Here is a 19720-nt window from a genome sequence, read left to right on the forward strand (position 1 = left end):
TTTTTAATTAAATTAAATTAAATTACATGAAAAATTATTACCTAATAATCTAAAAACCATCTTACGTATTATTCTATTAAAGATGCCACTGTACAGATAAGACAAAGAAATACTTACATTGCTCATGCAACACAAATCAACAAATTGGCTTATCTTATCTTCAACAAATCTTTCATAAAACACAGAAAAGACCATAATCTGAAATAAATCAACCAGATTTTTTTTTTATTAGTTCATCAGATTTCATTTTATTAAGCAATTAATTTCACAGTGTAACACCCACAAATTACAGACTTCTGTAGTGGCCACTATTACATTGGACTCTATGAAATGGGACTGACATCTTTCCTCCAAGTTGTAGCGATAACCTGCTTTTCATTTTGAACTTGGAGATGCTTCAAAGTTGTTTAAAACAAAACAAAGTAGTTGCATAAACTCACATCTTTGAGAGAATTAAAATTCTGACTACAAAGTAAGATGTCTCACAGCTCAGAAGACACGTTTTGAGTTCTAAAGCAGCTGAAAGTCTAGATCCAGCAGAACAGCTAAGACTATACCCAATGCCATGATATGTGGTATAGATGGCCTAGTGATACATTCTAGCTTCCATGATCCAGCCTGAAAATGGTAATTCAGTATGTCATGTGTTTCACATACCTGTAAGAAGGCAATGGCTAGCCAGAGTGCAGCAGACACACCAAATCTTAAAATGCGGCTCCAAGGAGCTATGTAACTCTCACTGCTTCTCGTAAGGCTGGAAGAAGAATCCATTAAAGCGAGGTTTGAAAATCCCACCACCTGAAGAGATTAGAAAGTCAATAGAACAACATGAGGCAATGAATAATATTCACGATGTCCATGTTTTTTCCATCATAACAGGAGGTAAGAAGAAAAAATTAGGAAAAATGGGCGTGGGAATAGTAGCATGTTCACTATAATTAAGTCCAATTGTGTGATCCAGTGTTACCGCTCAGAAACAGAATTAAAAACATAAACTGTACCTATATGTGTTGATACATAAATTCAAAACCGTATGTAGACAAATCTCATGAAAAGTCAACATTGATTTTTACTGAAAAACTCCAAAAGTCACTACAGTTAGGCTGCATAATGGCATTATTTCTGCCAAATACCAGCTTTTTGGTCCAATAAATATATTCCAGTGATAAAAAAAAAATATCTGTTTTGCAGTGTAAGAAAATTATTTTTTTTTGTTTTATTGTGCAGAAATACATTTCCCTCCACTGTCTTTATGGCCCAATCTAATTTAAATAAGCAATCTAGAAAAAGTTTCCAAATAAAAAAAAGATGAGAGAAACAGTATGTCTTGAAACACTTAAGAGGTGAAAATTGTGCGGAAATCATTCAGAACTGAAGCTGCACCAGAAACATTTGTGGTGGGTTGACCTCCACCACAGGAAAAATAAAAGCAAGACAACTTGTGGGTCAAGATAAAGACAGTTTAATAAAGCAAAGAAAAGGGAAGAAGGTGGTGGAAAAAGCCTCCACAAGTGAAGCAAAGGCAATCACTACCTCCCTCCCACAAGCAGACTGCTGCCCAGCCAGTCCCCAGAAAATTCCCTCCCCTGCATTTTTATTGCTGAGCATGATGGTATATGGTATGGAACACCCCTTTGGTCAGCTCTTCTGCTTGTGTTCACTTCCCAGCTTCTTGTGCAGCCCCAGCCTACTCACTGGGGGCCTTGATGCTGTGCAAGCACTGCTCGGTAACAGCCAAAACACTGCCATGTTAACAGCCCCTTTTTAGCCACAAATCCAAAACACAGCGCCCTATGGACCGCTATGAAGAAAATTAGTTCCATCCCAGCCAGACCCCATACAGTATTGAAAAGCTCCGTTTTGCTGCCAGAGCGCTATCTGCACCAGCCAGGTAAACAACACTGCCATGACGGCCAGTGCCGGCCAGCGGCTGCTTCCGTGCCAGATGTGAGGCCTGAGGGGAGGGAGACTTCTCTGCTTTCCAGCTTCCTCCAACTATTACTTTTCCTGGCTCGTTTTCTACTACTCTGCAGCCTGTCACCATGACTAATGAGAACTGAACAGTCACTTTATCAAAATTGCTAACCCAAGACACAGGTTTTGAGTCATGCAGAAGTTCCCCCTTGTAGCGAGCTGCTGATTGCCATATCTGCGTGCATTCCCTTCCAGGGAAACTGCATTCCAAACACCAGCATGACAATGAAAGTTACAAAGATTATCCAAGGCTTTCACAAACACCAGTTTTAGCCTATTTAGGTGTCTTTCATGACTTTCTCCACTATCAGGGGCAAGAAAGGGCTTCTCCAGAGGGAAACTGACAGCAGAAGTTGTAGAGCAAGATGTTAATCACTCTCTACTAAGAGCAGTTTCTCCCTTCTAGTAGTATCAGGAGCCTATGAAGAGTAACCTGAGGAGATTAGTTAGTTTTGGGAATACGTGCTCTCTTTTCCCCCATTCTGTCCTTGTAACATGGCACCTAAGTTAGTCCTGGTCCGTATTTACCAACAGCAGAAATACTGATGTAGTGAATGAGGAGCCTGGGGTTTTTAACCGTCTTTAATTTAAAAGAAAAGTAGGAAACTTAAAAACATAAATATAAAAATTAATAAGAGTATTAAAAATATGTAAAAGAATGTCACAGAAACAATATACAATTTAAGAATACTTCCCAGAATAGAAGTACTTACCAAACTACATAAGAAACAAACCAAAATGTTTTTTAAAACCTAAAGTGTAATTTCTCACATACCCTTAAGCTGTAACTGAAGGCATACTGCCTTGTGTTATGTCAACAGGAGCAGAACTGGCATATTTCATTTCCTGCTTTATAAAAGTCACTTATAGCAAATTAGCAGGAAGGAAGCTCAGTTCAGAGAAATATGAAACCAGAAATAAAGCTGTAGACTATGGCAGAAGGGAGCCAGTAGGCAAATAAAGAACTGTGTACACAGATTTATCGATCTATTAAGCTATTTAGATTAAGTCATTCCCTTAAAAAAATCCCCCCCCAAATTAACAAAGATCTTTAAGGTACTTGTTTTTTGTTTAAGTCTTCCTTAATGAAATATTGCAATGACCTACACATACATACATATAAATTTAAAAAATATTAAAATAATTATTTTACTAAATTACATGTTTTCAAGTGAACTTGAAGGTCATCCATTATTACCACAGAGAATACAAGAATTAAAAAACAGACCCTTACGTTACACTATGGCTGTTAATCATAAACAATTAATAACAATAATACCTCCAGAAAAAAAAGAACTGCAAGCACTTGAAAGAGGGGATTTATCTTCCTCATTGTCTGAATTTCATTCCATTCATTTGCTATAAAATATGTTCTCCATATGCTCACAGGTGCAGCAGCACTTTTAATAACACCTTCACCTAAAAAGAATACATACAATAAAGCCCTGAAATTTAATACTTGGGAGTAATATCCAAATTTAACCAAAACTTTTTATACAAGCAAGCACAGTTTGAGTTACCTTCAACTGCTTTAAGAACTTTGCCCTTAGGTCTTTCCCAGTCAATAAAGAAAATATCTATACTAAGTTGTGAAACCAGCAATTGTAAGAGCTGTAGAGCCTAAGAAAGAAAAAGGAGAAATATAACAAGGACAGACAGCAACAGCACATAGACAAAGATGAGGAAACAGTCATTGCACATGTCATTCATTAAACATAACAAGTAATATATTTGACTGTAATTGAGAATGCAACTTTGTTACCAACTTTTTATAGTTTGGTTACGGTTTTTTTTAAATTTAAAAGCTTGGAATAATGGTAAGCCATGTGATGATGTCCACAGTTATAAAAATACGGCAAAGTAACAAATTCCAAAAAATGGCTAGAGTATTTTCCCATAAGATATTAACCCGTATTATGAATACCAATCCAATATAATACGGATAATTAATAAAATAATCGTATGTCCCATAAAGACAGAATACTAATCTCCAAATTCTAAAAGTATATTTGAACATAATTATTTTAATCTGTCATCTTTTTAATCAGGAACTGACAGCAATTACATTCTGCTTCAAAAGAAAGCACTTGCTTTCTTGATATCGTTTTCTTTACACCTTTATCCTTGAAAGAATAATTTTCCATAGATCATCCTCCTTAGACATTTGTTTCCCTATAAACACTCCACAAAATAAATTTCTACGGAAAAATTACTTAGTTTTTGGAATACAATAATTGTTTCCATCTCTACACTAATAAAATGAACTGTACTAGATGTTTAAAAACAAACCAACTAAAAATACACAAAAGCATATGTTGAAATGTCTTTAATGCCTGAGGAAAAAAATATTTACCTTTAAACTAAACGCACATGCTATGTACGTAACAAAATCTTCTTCCTGAGATGGAAGTGGTAAAAGGACTGAGACAAACTGCTGAGCCTGTAATTGAGAAATTACATTGAAATAGTATGAATGGCATATGTAACAACATATGCTAAGTGCTTAAGAGTGAATAATGTTTTGCAGAAAAAGATCAGTATTTAATGTGCGATCATTTTAAATTTGTAAAATATTTTAAGTGACTATTAAGCAGACTGCAAGTACAACGAATCCTAAGGAAAAGAAACAGGTGAACACAAAAATCTAAGCACACAAAACAAATACGATACAGAACTTGCCTCAATAGACTGACCAGAAGGGGCGAGGGGGTGGGGGAGAAAGAAAAAAGAAAAATGAATTTTTGTTTAAAAATGTATGCAATATTAACAGGTTTTCATTAACACCCAAATTTGGAAAAACACTTACTTTGAAGAACACAAGCCAATAAATCCCTTTGCCCACTGTGACGATAAAGAAAACGTTGGCAAGGTCTCCAGCATAAAACAGTATGAACTTCAAAACTGTCTGCAATTATAAAAACACACTGTAGAGATCTGTAAAACTAATTATGTAGTACATATATACATGCATATAAAATGTTATGCAGCTCACACTACAGGAACCCAATATACTGAAAAGTAGCCTCAAACAAAACTTTTCTACTGTGGTCATGTATTTATGGTATATTCAGTATCTGAAACTTCTACTTGTTAGTCTTTGTGCAAAGAAGAATTAATCTGAAAATTAAGTCCACTTAACCAATCAGAACAGCTCTGTAAATACCTTTATTTTTAGCAAAAGTATTTCCTAAATGACAACGTCAGAATCCCCCCAAAATGCAAAAAGCCTACTTCTTCAAGTAAGCTAACTTCAGGTCACAGTTCTATGTAGCTAGGCTAGAAATTATTTCAGTTACCTTAAGAAACAGAATAGTTACATCACAGGGAATGATAGCAAAGGTCCCTTAAAGAAAAGAGGACACATCCCTTTTTAGATTGCCAGCTGTTTATACCTGCAAGTCAATTATAGAGCTTCCCGTACGCCTCTTCCAGCCTGCAGTCTTGAGAAGGGACCATAATACTGCGAGCCCACCCAACACACCCAACGTGATCTGAAGAGAATGAAAAATTATTTGCAGATATTTTTAAAAAACACAAAATAAATCATTATCTTGACAAATTCAAAAGAAATAAAACTTACATCAGTCTGAATCTGAGCCTCTGACTGATTCATCTCATAACTGACTGAGAAGGAAACCTGAATATTAAGACAGAAAAAGTGAATATGCATAGTAATTCCGAAATGCTACAACCATTATAGATAGTAGTAGTTTTCCCACTTTTAGTGGGTAGGAATTCCCATCAAGGGCTACTACACAAGTACATGTACCTTCTTCTACCGTACACAACTGACCTGGTGTGCCACAGTGCCAGGCTTAGTACTAGCACAAGCTCTGCTAACCTTAGTGCGGATCTTAGCAACTGTAATGCTGGGAATGGATGCCTGCTATCTGCAAGTTACTCGCTGTAACTAGCTGATTATAATCTTTTCAAATGTGCATAATATTTTTCCTTCTGAAAGAAGAGAGCAAATGTTTGATACTTTCCCCTTTATCAGTGTTGATTAAAAGGAACTTTAATGTAATTACAACAATATGCAAAATCATAAAGTGAGTTCTTACAAAGCTCAGACACTGATTTTTTTCCCCAGCTTGAATAAAATAAAAATTGTCATGTAGGATCAAAACTGCTCACTCTAGCTTAAATATCTATCTAACCTAAGACCTATTTTGACTTTTGTCTGAAAGATTTGTACAAGGAAGAGAAAATGTTTGTCTCTTTGTCACTGCAAGGCTAAAGTTAACACAAATATAAAGAACAGTATTTTTTAAATTGAGTTTAAATAAAGGACAAAACCCTGCAAAACCAACCCTTCCTCCCCCTACCTTGGCTTCCCAAAATGTTTGTTCCTGCTAGAGCTCATTCTATCACCTCACCTGGATTTAAACTGAAATACGCTTAGTCACTAGAAGCTCAGTGTTTACAACACTTGGAATGAAATTCAATGTTTCTTTTTACTTGCATAACATTTGTTAAAGACAACAAACAAAACCACCCAAAACTGACAGCACCTAAGTCCATCAGATGCAGATTAAGAAACAGTAGAACAGAAAATAGAGAAACTGAAAGCAATTGTTCCTGCCATCACAACTGGAATGAATTATTTTCTAAAAGCAGTGCTGTTCTGTGGTTAAATAAAGACATCATTTAGATGGGGAAGAAGTGTCTGACTAATTTTTCTATCTTTCTAATTCCTTGTCTCTTCCTTCTTTTCATGCAGCTAATATGGAATGCAAGGAATGGTTCCACCACCAGAAATTTCTAGCTAGATACCTATCTGTACTGGAAGCCTGAACTGTTGAAGGTTGATAAGCAGAAAACGTTAATATTATAATTTTTTTTAATAGCAGATGATTATTTTACTACATTAAACTCCAATTTTCACTTTTTAAGGCAGTGTGATCTAACAAGCAAACAAGGCACAGGAATGGGACATCTGAGCTGCTGCCTGTCATGGCAGGGAAAAGGGCAAGTAGGAAATGCCCCTTTTGTATCTGCTACGGCAGAATTCAGTGGCTTTCAGTAGAGAAAGATCCTCCAAACTGATCTCCAACCCCTCTGGCTACAGATTTTTGGATTATTTTACTTTAATTCGTAGAGATGTGCTGTAAAATAATACACAGCAGACAAAACACTAAAGGATGTTTTAGAAATATTACCAATATTTTAACTTAAACCACAGGTGACCTGAGATGCCTGTGTCATAGCAACCTTCTCTTAATGCATTGTTTTAAATAAAAACATTCAATTTCTTACATAAATCGCTGCTTTCAGTGCATTACACAGAGTACTTTTCCTGTTATTTTTGTGCGTATTTCATTTGAACTACAGCCTAATTCAGTATTATACAACCAACTGTAAAATTCTAAGTACTTTAATTTTAAAGACTCAAGATACAAACTAAATACCTTTAACTGCTTTGTTTTAAAAGCTTTAAATTTTAGTGAAAACTTGCAACTTCATAACTGAACAGAACTGGAAACTGCTTATTGATTTTTATACTCCACCCTGCCACACGTTCCTACGTCCTCAAATGTTCACTCAACTGGAATTCCAACGGAACTAAAAGTATGATTAACAAAGCAGATCAAATACGATAGCACCAAGATCTCACCATCACACTCTGGGTTTCAGGGTTCTGGATAAGCACATCTGTGTAAGCAATAGTAATTAGAGGAGGGTAGATAGTTCCTCTCTGAGTATGGGATACCAGACGAATACTGCAGAAATAGAGTAGTATTTTTAATAGAAAAAAAATTGATTAATTGCTTGGAAAGTATCCATTGAAACTTTAAGAAAATACTAAATCAATGGAACAACCTGATCAGTAAAATATGAGTTTCAAACCCAATGACATGGCAATTCACATTTTAAAAGCAACTGGAGTTTACAAAGGCATGTACACAAATATATAAAAAGAAAAAGCTGGGATGGATTGTTTATTTGTAAGAAAATACCTAAATCAATCTTTACGTACTGCTCACATGTGAAAAACATTTAAATCAATTCCAAAAGGTAACTTTCTCAAAACATTACAGAATGAATAACGTTTTCTATGTGTATTTTGAATTTCTGACATTATCCCTTTTTTGAAGGGGGGGTGGGAGGGTGTCCTCCTAAGACACATAAGCTAATTTGTATTTCTTGTAACGGAGTTAGTACATTACATTAAACTTCAGTTTGATTACTTGTATGGATCAGTACTCAGTACTACTCAGCAATCTTTTTAACTAATAAGTTCTGAAGAATAGCTAAAGGAAAAGGGAGAGCTCAATTTTTAGACAATCATCTCAGACGAAGACGTTCCATAAAGAAGAAAAAAATGTTCTTCCAAAACATATTTCAGCTGAGATTAACCACCAGTAATGACCCTAAACAGGCAGTCGCACAATTTCAGTTAAATGACTACAAGCCTACTCTGGATTGTGTAACACAATAGGCAACAGGTTGTAAAAATACTGCAAAAAATAATATGGAGTATGAAATAGCATCCTTGTAGAGTCAGCAACATGCACATCAAAAAAGAATTAACAGGGGAGTTTTTAGGTCTTTCTAGATGACACCTGCTTCTAAGAGATGGCTGAATGCCTGCTAAGTTGCATTATGCATACATAGTATGCATATTCATTGTACCTTGAAAGTAACAGTAATTTTAACTCCCACAAGCCAATGTCATGTTTTCTCACTCACTCATCAGAACGACCTATGGAAACTCTTGCTTTTTCCAAGTATGCAATGGAAAAAGCAGCACAGGGTATGTTAGAAACAACATAATAAACCAACTTTATTTAAAAACAATAAAATGCAGACTGCACAAAACTGGCTTTATTTTCCATGTACTATATATTAAATGCAATTAATCACCTGATTGTTATTTTGCTAGCAATCCGAATTACTCTGGGTAGTTTTCCCAAGTCATTTTCTTTTCCGCTTAGTGCATCCACCAAAAAAAATCGACGAGTCAAAAGCCAGTTGTTCATATTACTGCCTTTGAAAAAACATGACAGTCACATAATAATCAAAAAACTAATTCAACACACAAAAAGAATGAAATCTACTAGAAATTACATATATAATTGCATAATACATGTAACTGTATTTAGGATGTAAAAGTATTTATTTTCAACTTAAACAAATACATAATGAAATTAGATTACTTTATTTGTGCATATTATTGATTGGGCCGGTATATGCAACCAAAGCTTGCACTTAGCACTATTAGAATTTGCCCACAACATACTAAATTCTTAAAATAGCAAGAAGTTATAATGTGTTGTGGCATCTTTAAAAACAACTCAGTAATTAACACAAATTCTTTCTATTTGAAGTTATTCACATTATTTAAATTCACAGAAATGTTGCTATGACAGTCTTACCTTGATTAACAAACATTTCACTGTATTGGAGATTCAAATTTAAAACTGGCACGGCCCAAAGATATTGTTGTCCATTGTCATCATTATATTCAAGGAATAAGTCATAAAATATTGGATTAGCAAAATCCAATAAAATCTTGGAAACCGAAATTTTGCACTACAAGAAAAAAATGTTAAAATACAAAGATCACTTTAGCCATGTAATGATTTTATCAAGCTCTGGATCCTTCCCCTTCAAAATTATTGTGAAATCTGTCCCACTTTTTCACAAAAGACATGGCATTCCAGCAATTTGCAAGCAATTACAAAGTACTAATGATTTTATACAAACCTCTTAGAAACTGCAATTGACAAGAATGACTAATGTGGAGAATGAAGCTCTGCTAACAGTTTTCAATAGATCTACGGAGTGCTGTGTTTGATTCTGGGCTCACCAGTACAAGACAGAAACAGTTACTTTCTATAGTCCAGCGCAGGCCACTGAGGTGATGAAGGGACTGAAGCATCTCTCTTTTGAGAAAAGGCTGAGAGAGTTAGGACTGTTTTGCCTGGAGGTGAGAAGGCTTGGGGCAGGGATCTTATCAATGTGTACAAGTACCTGAAGGGAGGATGTACAAGACAGAGCCAGGCTTTTTCCAGTGGTACCCGCTGACAGGACCAGGGTAATGGGCACAAACTGAAATATGGGAGGTGCCCTCTGAACATCAGGAAACACTGTTACTCTGAGGGTGACCAAGCACAGGCACAGGCTGCCCAGAGATGTTGTGGAGTCTTGCTCCTTGGAGATATTCAAAAGCCTGGGCAACATGCTTTAGGTGGCCCTGCCTGAGCAGGGTGTTGGACAAGATGACCTGCAGACATCCCTGCCAACCTCAACCATTTTGAGATTGCGTGAAGAAATCATATGTGTAAGTAGGTAGTTCCACATGCGTATGTGAACAACCATGCAGCCTCTACATACTCGTATAACACATCAACTGTGTTTTATCCAAAGCTATAGGAAAATAAAAGTGATTCATACAATCAATGAAAATAATTACATTAAAAAACACTCAGTAAGTCAATATTTCTTAGTATTTGTATTTAAACCCAGTCATATTAACAGCTGTTAATACAGGCTCTACAGACTCAATATATCAAATACATAAGATTTTAAAAAGCACAAAAAAGACTAACCATACTTCACTAGTTCAATGATCCTAAATAGAAAATAAGTTTCCATTCTGTCTGAAATACTGAAATATGGATTAAACAATATTAAACAACAAACTTTACACCACCCAAATAGCAACCAGCCTATATATTTTTACTCTGCAACACATAATGTAGGAAGTGATTTTGCATGTAAATAAGTTAATAAATAATAATTATAGATATATAGGTAGTAGATGCTGCACACACATATGGAGCTTTATAAAAATAAACACGTTATTTCTCTACCCCTCTGCCAAAGACCACCACCTTCCCATTTAACACATAAGTGACCATACTGGCAGAACCATCTAAGTATACACAAGTGCACGTGCTCTACTCCTCTCCCTTTCCTGGCACTTAGTAAAGTGTGAAAACTCCAATATTTTTTTCTGTAGTTAAGACAGCTAAAGAAGCTTTTCTCTGATGAGTCATCTGCTTGGTTAAAACTTGCCTTCAATTTCTTTATTGAATTCACTGAAATCAGGGCATATATTAAAGAAGTAAGGGGGAGAACATACCGGCATGGCATTATTGCGTATGCCTTCTTTCCATATGAAACCTGGCCAAAGATGAAGGCAGGAAAACTAGAAGTTACGATGCAAAGCACGTGACTGTCAGAATTCAGGCATTGTGTTTGTCCACTGATAAGGCAGCAACCTCACTAATACAATTGCCAGTTAAATTTATTTTGTTAATCCTATGTAGTAAACAAGTTTTGTGCTGAACAGTTAAATTATTCTAAAAACTCCAATTTTTATTTCACTAAATAATAAAAAAATTAAAATAAGCAACAATTTCACAATAAAGAAGTCCATGTTGCAGCTAATAGCTGAACTCCAGAGGTCCTTCAATATGCACTGAATTGCTGATGATGTATAAAGCAACTTAATTCAAAATTCAGAATAGCATTTTATCTCTTACTTACACTTTGTTGGTAAGTTGTTCCAAATGTGTAAGCTGCATTCAACTTAGTTTGGGTATCAGGACAAAGCTGAACAAAACATAATTATAATCAGGTTAATTCAAAGGTATCATTTTCTCACATGAAAGATATTTACAGGTACGCAAAGCAGTTTATGTATTCACAGTTCTCACTAAAGATATTTTCTTCTATTTTTTAAGAAAAGTGGGACTGATCTTGAAGACTAAATTTGCTTATTTATTGTACTAGTATCAGTGTTCTTAAAAAACTGGTTTAGCTTATTCATATTTGCATAGTATTTTTCAGTTCCATCACTGGTGTTGAAATTCATGGACAGCACCATCCAACCAGGCAAGAATGATCTTTTGGGGGACTGAATGTTCAACGCACTGTGCTGCTTCAAGCTTTATTAGTGGGTTCTGCTAAATCAAAGAATCCCATGAGGAAAGAACTCCACATTTATATTGCTCCCTTTCTCTTAAGCTAGCATTCTCAGAGAATCAAAGTTATCATGACAAGTAACAGATATTTTTTTCCTTTTTCAATGTAACTTTTATATTTTCTGCAAAGAACAAGTTATTCTAAGCAAAACCCAGAAAAATTTGTCGAATTCTAACTAAATGAGCATGGTAATTAGTGGAGGGCATTGCGATTTTCCCAAAATTAAAATCAAGTCTAAATTTACATGAAACACAATTCTATTAGTGTGCAACTGAAATTACTACAATTATGCACTGAGATTGCTTTAGCACCATGATGTCTCATCATCATGCACAACCTATTACATTAAGAGAGGCTTTCAATGGAAAAGCTATTCATTTCCCATTGATTTTTATAGCTACTAAAAGCTCTGCATTTAGGAAATTAAAGTGTCCCAATAAACTTTAAAATCTGTCTCAGAATATATAATTTTCTATGCACAGTAATTGGCTTAGTAACCTGTTTTCTGAGACACTAGTTTTCCTTAAAATTTGAGGGGCAGGTGACAGACATTTCATTCTGAGACCAAAAAAAAAAAAAAAAAAAGAAGAAGCAGTCATTCTCTAAATCCTGAATGTTGGCTCATCTTCTGTAGATACTGGAGCATTTGAAGTGACATGAAGAGCCTAGAAAAGGGGACAGACAATTCCCAATTGTTCTTGCTAATGTTCCTATTGTTGCCTGCTGAAGGCATTACTGAGACTGCCTAGATCACCACTGGACTGCTAAACAAATTCTATTCTGTAACATGTTTCATAGCTGCCAATTTCTGCTGTTAAGCTAATGACTACTGCACTTTCTACTTGCTGCTTACTTGAGTTTTCCACACCCTATCTATACAGCATGATACTGCTAAAGTACAACGTATGTGTGCCACTGAAATCTGAGGGTGGAGTGTCCAAGGGTACTGTCAATCTTATAGCCAGTGTTCCCTATCTCTATGTAAAGTCTCCCAGCAAGTTTTATAACTTTCCGTTATGAAAGATAGGTGCTGGCCAAACTGTACATTTTATATTTAAACCCAAAAGAAATACGCAAACAAAAAATCCCAAGAGAACTGAAAGAAAATGGGGTGGTAGATCAGTTTTCCTACTTTTCTTGACAGTGAAATAACCACTGATTTGCTTGGCATCCCCACAATGTGTGAAAACAAGTGACAGCATCTAATAGGGACATACTCATAGAGTATCTATAAACATATGTGTACTGAGAGCTAAAGAACACACTTTGCTCAACAACAGGGCTAATAATGAATTATGTACATGGGTAACTGCATGGCAAATGGAAGAAAGAGACGGTTGGTTCTAAATGACTAGTGCTGTTTTTCAGAGTTTTCCAATATTCCAATTTTATATTGGTCCAATGGATGAAGGCAATATCGCTGAATTTATACTCCTGATTTTGTAGACATCATCATGAGCAAGAATCAAGGACTATTTTCCTTAATCTAGCTTGTTAGTTATGAACTGTCACTAATATAGTAACCAAACTCTTGGCTTTGGTCTTAATTTGGCTAAAGGCAATCAGAACATTATGGTATCAACAAAAGATAATTAAAATCAACCATACCTGTAAGATGCCTCCTTCCAAACTTTGCCATTTAAGAAAGTTTCCTGCTGCATCAAATGAGGCCGCAATAAATTGCAGCTTTACATCCTGATGATGAAAAAAGGTAAAGAAACAATGAACTGCCATAAAGTAGACATACACGTTAGGGACTGCTGTCTCTTCTTTTGATGCTTCCCTAAAACTTTCAGCATAATGCTTCATTTTTCCCCCCTCTGACTTTACGTTTTTCATCTTGGTTTTGGTAGTCTACTTTTTTTAAAAAAAGCAACACAAACATACTTCACCATTCTTCTACAGCTTCACTGGTTATGTGGAAAAAAGTTCCAAAGGAACTTCTACACAGGTAGACATGCCCTAAACTAATCAGAAACCTATGCAGATTTCTAATGTATACAAGGTTGGGATCTTGAGGGCTTCCAGGACCTTCAGTGTTAGGAAGACTAATGGGTATTTCAGTTGTTGAAACAACTGCTTCATTGCAACATTGTTTAATTTTAAACACAAGCTTTCAGAATACAGTTGATAAAACCTATTATTTTATTTTCAGTCAATAAGAAATCTTAAGACAAATTTGGCAGTGTAACTGACAAACAGGTTATCACTACCACTGCTTAACTTTCTGTGATCAGCTGAACTTGAATTAACTATTTCAGTTATTCTAATTTTACAATGAATCTGCAAAAGAAAACACTTTACTGTTTGATTCCACCAGTTAACAAGCTACTGAAGTAGTCCATGCCTCCCAGAGACGAGTATCTGGCTTTGTTAACATTAAAAATCACTGGTTTTCCTCACCTCTTCCCCCCCCCGCCCCCTTCACTGTAGGAAAAGGCTGGAGCAACAGACTGAATCCATCTCTGATACAACTCAGCTTGTAGAGATTTGTAACAGAATTATTATGGGTGGTATAAATGAAGTAGGGACCAAAAGTAAGCATCAGAAGCAACACAAAGAAAGGGTTAAGGGTTAAACACCACATAGCAGTAATGAAGAACACTGTTCCCAGCAATAAAGGTGAGAAATGGGTTGTGATAAAACCACAGAACAGACAACTTGTCAGCAAAAGACCCTCCACTTTGGCACCAGGAGAATGGCAGCAAAATTACAGCATGTCACATATACCCCTGTTTTTCCAATTAGCTCACCAGGAAAACTGACAAAAGCATGTATGTATTTAAAATAAGGGAAAAAGACCAACTTTAGCCTCAGATTTATGGAGACTGAAGTAAACAAGACTCTGAAGCAAAGGACAATGCCAAAACAACTATTAACTCCTAAGGGGTATAAAAGATTTGTCTAATTCCTAGTTCATCACTGCCAGCCCAGAAGAACCTCTGGGGACACAATGAGGACTCAGTAGTTGGCATCCCTTGTTCCTTGTGTCACACACAATAGATCCTGGTCAGGCCACTCAAGCAAGCACATCTTGGCCTTATGAGAACATGGGTATGACAGCATGAGCAAAGCAAATATGTGAGTGAGTTTAAGTCAGTAAAATCATCTTACCTAGAGATATTTTATATAAATATTTCCTTCCTCTTCCGTAAGATCTCACACTGAATTTTGTTACGCTAACTGCCTAAAAATTATCTTTAGTAGAGCCACACCTGTAATAAATCTAAACCTCTTTATGTGATTTTTACCTCTTTCTAATGTCTGCTTCCCCACGCCTACTACCCAACACCTACCTTATCTGTTCCTTTAAAACTGAAGATTGTAGGGAAATTATTTGTCTCAAGCACTTGGGATGCTAATCCTGGTTGATCACCATAATATAGCCATGGAAGATTATGCCTCCTGAAAAGAATTACAATGTTTTCTCTAAAGAAACATAATGTTTTTCATCAAAGAACATTTAGAATAATAATTTCCATACAACACTATTAAAGATTGGAACTTATGGAAAAGGCAACTTACCAGAAGGCTATTGAATGAGCAGTGCCTAGCCTTGCTGTATTGACATAAATATATTGAAATAAACCACAGGCATCAGTAATTGAAGAACTCAATGAATTCATATTCATCACACACATATTTCCAAGAGCTTGGCACGCTGTTAGATTAGAGTACAACTGCAGTGGAGAAATACAAGAACACAGAGAAGGATTTATTTACCCCTCCTTTTGGTGAGGCAGTCATAAAATTAATGTCATCTTTTAATAAGCCACTCCTAAACCCTCATTTTTACTTGAAAGTAATTTTGCATTGTCAACTTCTAATATTTTCTTCCAGCTATTCAGGTTCCATGTTTTTATAGGTCTGCAGATGGCAGCATGAAATCAACGTGCTCACTTTTTCAATCTATTTTAGTTGCATCAGCTAGATGGTATGACGTGACAGAAATGTCAAAATCTGCATTTAGAAAACTAAGTAAGAATCAAAATGTTTAACACCATTCAGGCCTTATGACAAAGATGACTCCACCAAAGACCCAAGACCGACAACTGTAGTTGCCTGTATCGTAAATATCTTCTTTTCAGTTTTAGTACTTTTTTTCTATTCTGCTGTTCCTAAACTATGTTGTATTTATACCACTGCTCAATTTTGGCAAAGAAATCACTTCCATGTGATAGGCAGAAATGATGCCTGGCATCTGTGTGCGGCGATCACTGTACCAGCATTAACTGCCACAACGTATTGCCTTTGTGTGAGTCAGACTGGTGTCGCACATTGCATTCAGGCAGCACCTCTGAAGAGCTGAGCATGCTGAGGCAGACAAACGGGATAAACTGATATAAGTGATGAGGAGAGTCTCAGTTTGTAAAAAAGAATGGGATAAGTAGAAGAATACATCTCAGGGCTGTATTTTATGAGATGGTGATGGGAGCAGCCACAAAGGTGATCTGTGAAAACACGGAACAGAAGTCTGCTGAAATACTGATAGAAAGAATGCCTGACAGCCTGGGAACTGCCAGTGTGGGAACCAGGGCTGGGAGTCAGAAACATCCCTGAGAAGTGCAGCTGGGTGCCTAAAGACCAGGGACAGCCTGAGATACCATCAATAAGCACAAAACCAAGGAACTATAACAGCAACTTATCATCTGGAAAGGTGAAAAATAGTCTGGAAAAGAAGGAAAACATTCTCAGAAAGTAGGAATTGGCAGCTGCTATTGGCTGTTCCAGCTGAAAGAGCAGAAAAACAGTCTGGAAAAATAAAAACTGTTCTGAAAGAATATAAAATATCATCTATTGGCTGCTCCAGGTGGTGCTTTCCTACACTGCCTTATGTCTCTGTGACATAAAAATGATTTACTTTTTACCCCAAACGGAGAGTGAGTCTGTGTCCTGTCCCTCCCTGCCCCCCCACCCCCCCAACACACACACACACAGAAATAAACCCCTGCACAAACTTTTCTATGAGCTCTCCTAGGCAGGTTACCAGACTGTCCCTGGGGATGCCTTGCTGACTCCAGACTCTGTGACATTGATCATCTTTGAAGCGAGACTTCATCTGTCATCAGTTTTGAGGCCCCACTCCTGGGAGCAGTTTGGTGAGTACTGTACTGGTACTATTTTGAATAATATATACACATAGGCATGCATACAGGTAACTGATCATAAGTATATTCACTGCTTTACTAGTGATAATCCTGTAGTAACTTGTAATATTTAAATATATGCTTGCTGCTACTATTGATTGCTGCTACCATTGGAATACATATATATGTGCTTTATTAACTGTACGTAGACTCATTTTACTCGGAGTAATTTGTACTAATCTGTAATAACAAAAGATAGGAAATAAAGACACTGTGTGCTTGTGTATTATGGAATTCAGCAAATCCACTGTTGTGGTCTTCATACATCTGCAGGCCAGGTAACCCTTTGGGTCATGACAGACTGGGATAAAAATTAGGGCCTGAGAATCTAAAAACTGATTTTGAGGAGAGGAATATGGAAGAGAAACGAGGATGTGGGATAACAGAGTTGGTAAGGAGGCAGCAGAGGCATATCCTCTTCAGAAGTGTGCATGATTCTGTTGCTGCAACCACTCTTCCGCCCATGGTTACTGCCACTCAGAGCAACATAATGGTAAATAGTTTTTGCATACATAAAGTAAAGGAAAGCTAAAGAGGATGGCTCTATGGTTTTCCTTCTTCATCACAAAACAAAATGAGTTACTGAAAGCCAAGTAAGAGCTAAATATCAGTTGCCAATCAATACTGAATATGTAAGAAGTTAAATTTCTGAGTGATTCCTTACTGGATATACATAATAACAGTTCACATATGTACTGACTTGCAGGATTTTTTCCTTAACACCATTCACCTTGTGAAGATTCCAACCCTGGAGGCTTGCATTAACATTAACTAGTGCTTAACACTCTTTCTAAACATTCTGTATATGCATTTCTTTCTTATCTACTGTCATCTCAAAATAAGATTCTTTAAAAATAAGCAAGCTAACTTCCAAAAATTAAAGTGCCATGCTTTTATACAGCGTTTCACTTCTGTATTAAAAAGCAAACTGCAAACATTAATGAAACTCACCCAACAGGCAGAGGCTGAGGACTGCAAGTTTTTCAGGAACCACGCTGATGTCAGTGTTATACCCTGTAAATAAGGAACTGCTTCACTGTCTGTTCAGAACAATTTGTCCATAACATAACAGTCTGGAAAACTATGAAAGCTAAAAGATGCTACTTAGTTATTCTAAGAGCTTTCTATCCTTTGTAAATGTCTCAATCAAACCAGCTCAGTTCGAAGCACAACCACAATGCAGTTATTTCTTTCACTTCAACAGGTCAGAAAAAATACATAGAACAAGAGCAGAAGTACTTAAGTTTTGAATATGGATTCTGTAACAAAGGAGTTTTCTTTACTGCAGAACTGAAATACTAGTGATTTCAAGGGTAAGGTGTTTACTTGGTGGTAAATTTAACTCAGGACCAAATTTGCCAAATGAATTATTTCACAACCTGCTTTTTATAACTACCTGTATTTGAACTAAACATAGCTTGCGTACATACTGTAAGCAACTGAAAAGACATGTTTTCAATAAAATGTTATTTAGAAGATGGCATTTTCAGAAAGCAAGACCAATATATGCTATCAGGAAAAGTGAAGACTTTCTTTCAAGCAGTAGCCTTCAACATTAATTCATTTAAAAACAAACTACGTTTATTAGCCACATAGCATTTCCTGAACTTGGAACTACTTGGAAAACGGTCCTAACTTACAACAGATTTCAGAACTAATAAAAGTTCAATTGATAAAACAATGAAAACACCTTCATTCTTCTAAATAGAACATATTTTAATTAATTAACCAATTCAAAGAGTTCAGCAATTTCATACACAACCTCAAATTTTATAGATGTCCATTTTCTTCTATCAGCTGTAACTGTCTGACAACCAAAAAAGTCCTTTCAATCCTCCTACCTTCTTTCAAATATTTTATATGAACAAGTTTACATATTAAAAAAAAAGAAAAAAAGAGCCCAGAGGCCCGCATGAATTCTTCAGCATGTTTTTGTGATACAAGAGTGTGGTTTTGAATACATACAATTAATACAATAGACCACAAGTTACTTGTTTTGATACTAAGTTAATGTTTCAACTGTTTTTCAGTTCCCAAGAGGGCATGAACTTTCTTAAACATATCCCATTAGCACAATGCTTGCCCGGTCTACCTGTTTACACTCTATCTTGATGCAAATTACCTTGCAATCACTGTGATCAGATGACAAACCACCACCTTTGTTTTTCAGGAATGGAATTTAAAAGACTTCCTGAAAGTAAATAATGAGATTGCTTAAAAATGTTTTAGAATGAACACACTTACTAGCTGTGCAAAACGAACAGTTGCAACTCCCTTTGGGGGTAAACTTTCAGTAGCACTGAAACACAATCCCCCAGTCTGAAAAAGAAAAAAATTTAAAAATGGAAATTTATACACTTGTCAACATCTTTTTCTGAGCTTCAACACAATAAGCATTATTATACTTACTAAAATGTTTGGACTGCTGCACTCACAATACTTGCTTACATTGATGAATGTTTGTTCACATCTTACACACCTATGGATCACAAACATGATGAACTTAAAATGTAGTTAAGTATGAGATTTAGTACTTAGTGAAAACTGATTACACAGTATGCCTGATAACACAGTTAGCATCCTCACTAGTCCAAACTGAAATCCGAAAGACATTACTGATTTTTATTTACTGTCAGTGAAGAAGAAAAGAAATAATTATCAAAACA

At 36.0% G+C, this 19720-nt stretch overlaps 1 protein-coding gene across 2 annotated transcripts in view; it reads right to left on the bottom strand.

Annotated features, from left to right (window-relative positions):
- TMEM67 (transmembrane protein 67) overlaps positions 1-19720 on the bottom strand; it is a 35049-nt gene that overhangs the window by 9510 nt on the left and 5819 nt on the right. For both annotated transcript variants that reach the window (XM_055800256.1, XM_055800257.1), the window contains exons 5-22: positions 19464-19533; positions 19299-19373; positions 18006-18068; positions 15433-15587; positions 15204-15312; positions 13516-13602; positions 11470-11535; positions 9351-9507; positions 8839-8962; positions 7589-7694; positions 5555-5611; positions 5367-5465; positions 4781-4879; positions 4328-4414; positions 3495-3594; positions 3254-3393; positions 658-798; positions 118-198 (exon numbers count right to left, since the gene is read on the bottom strand). In XM_055800256.1, coding sequence (XP_055656231.1) covers positions 118-198; positions 658-798; positions 3254-3393; positions 3495-3594; positions 4328-4414; positions 4781-4879; positions 5367-5465; positions 5555-5611; positions 7589-7694; positions 8839-8962; positions 9351-9507; positions 11470-11535; positions 13516-13602; positions 15204-15312; positions 15433-15587; positions 18006-18068; positions 19299-19373; positions 19464-19533 — 1816 coding nt within the window. The remainder of the gene's footprint in view (positions 1-117; positions 199-657; positions 799-3253; positions 3394-3494; positions 3595-4327; positions 4415-4780; positions 4880-5366; positions 5466-5554; positions 5612-7588; positions 7695-8838; positions 8963-9350; positions 9508-11469; positions 11536-13515; positions 13603-15203; positions 15313-15432; positions 15588-18005; positions 18069-19298; positions 19374-19463; positions 19534-19720) is intronic.

The sequence above is a fragment of the Falco peregrinus genome, chromosome 3, assembly GCF_023634155.1.
Source record: "Falco peregrinus isolate bFalPer1 chromosome 3, bFalPer1.pri, whole genome shotgun sequence".
Classification (NCBI taxonomy): Eukaryota; Metazoa; Chordata; class Aves; order Falconiformes; family Falconidae; genus Falco; species Falco peregrinus.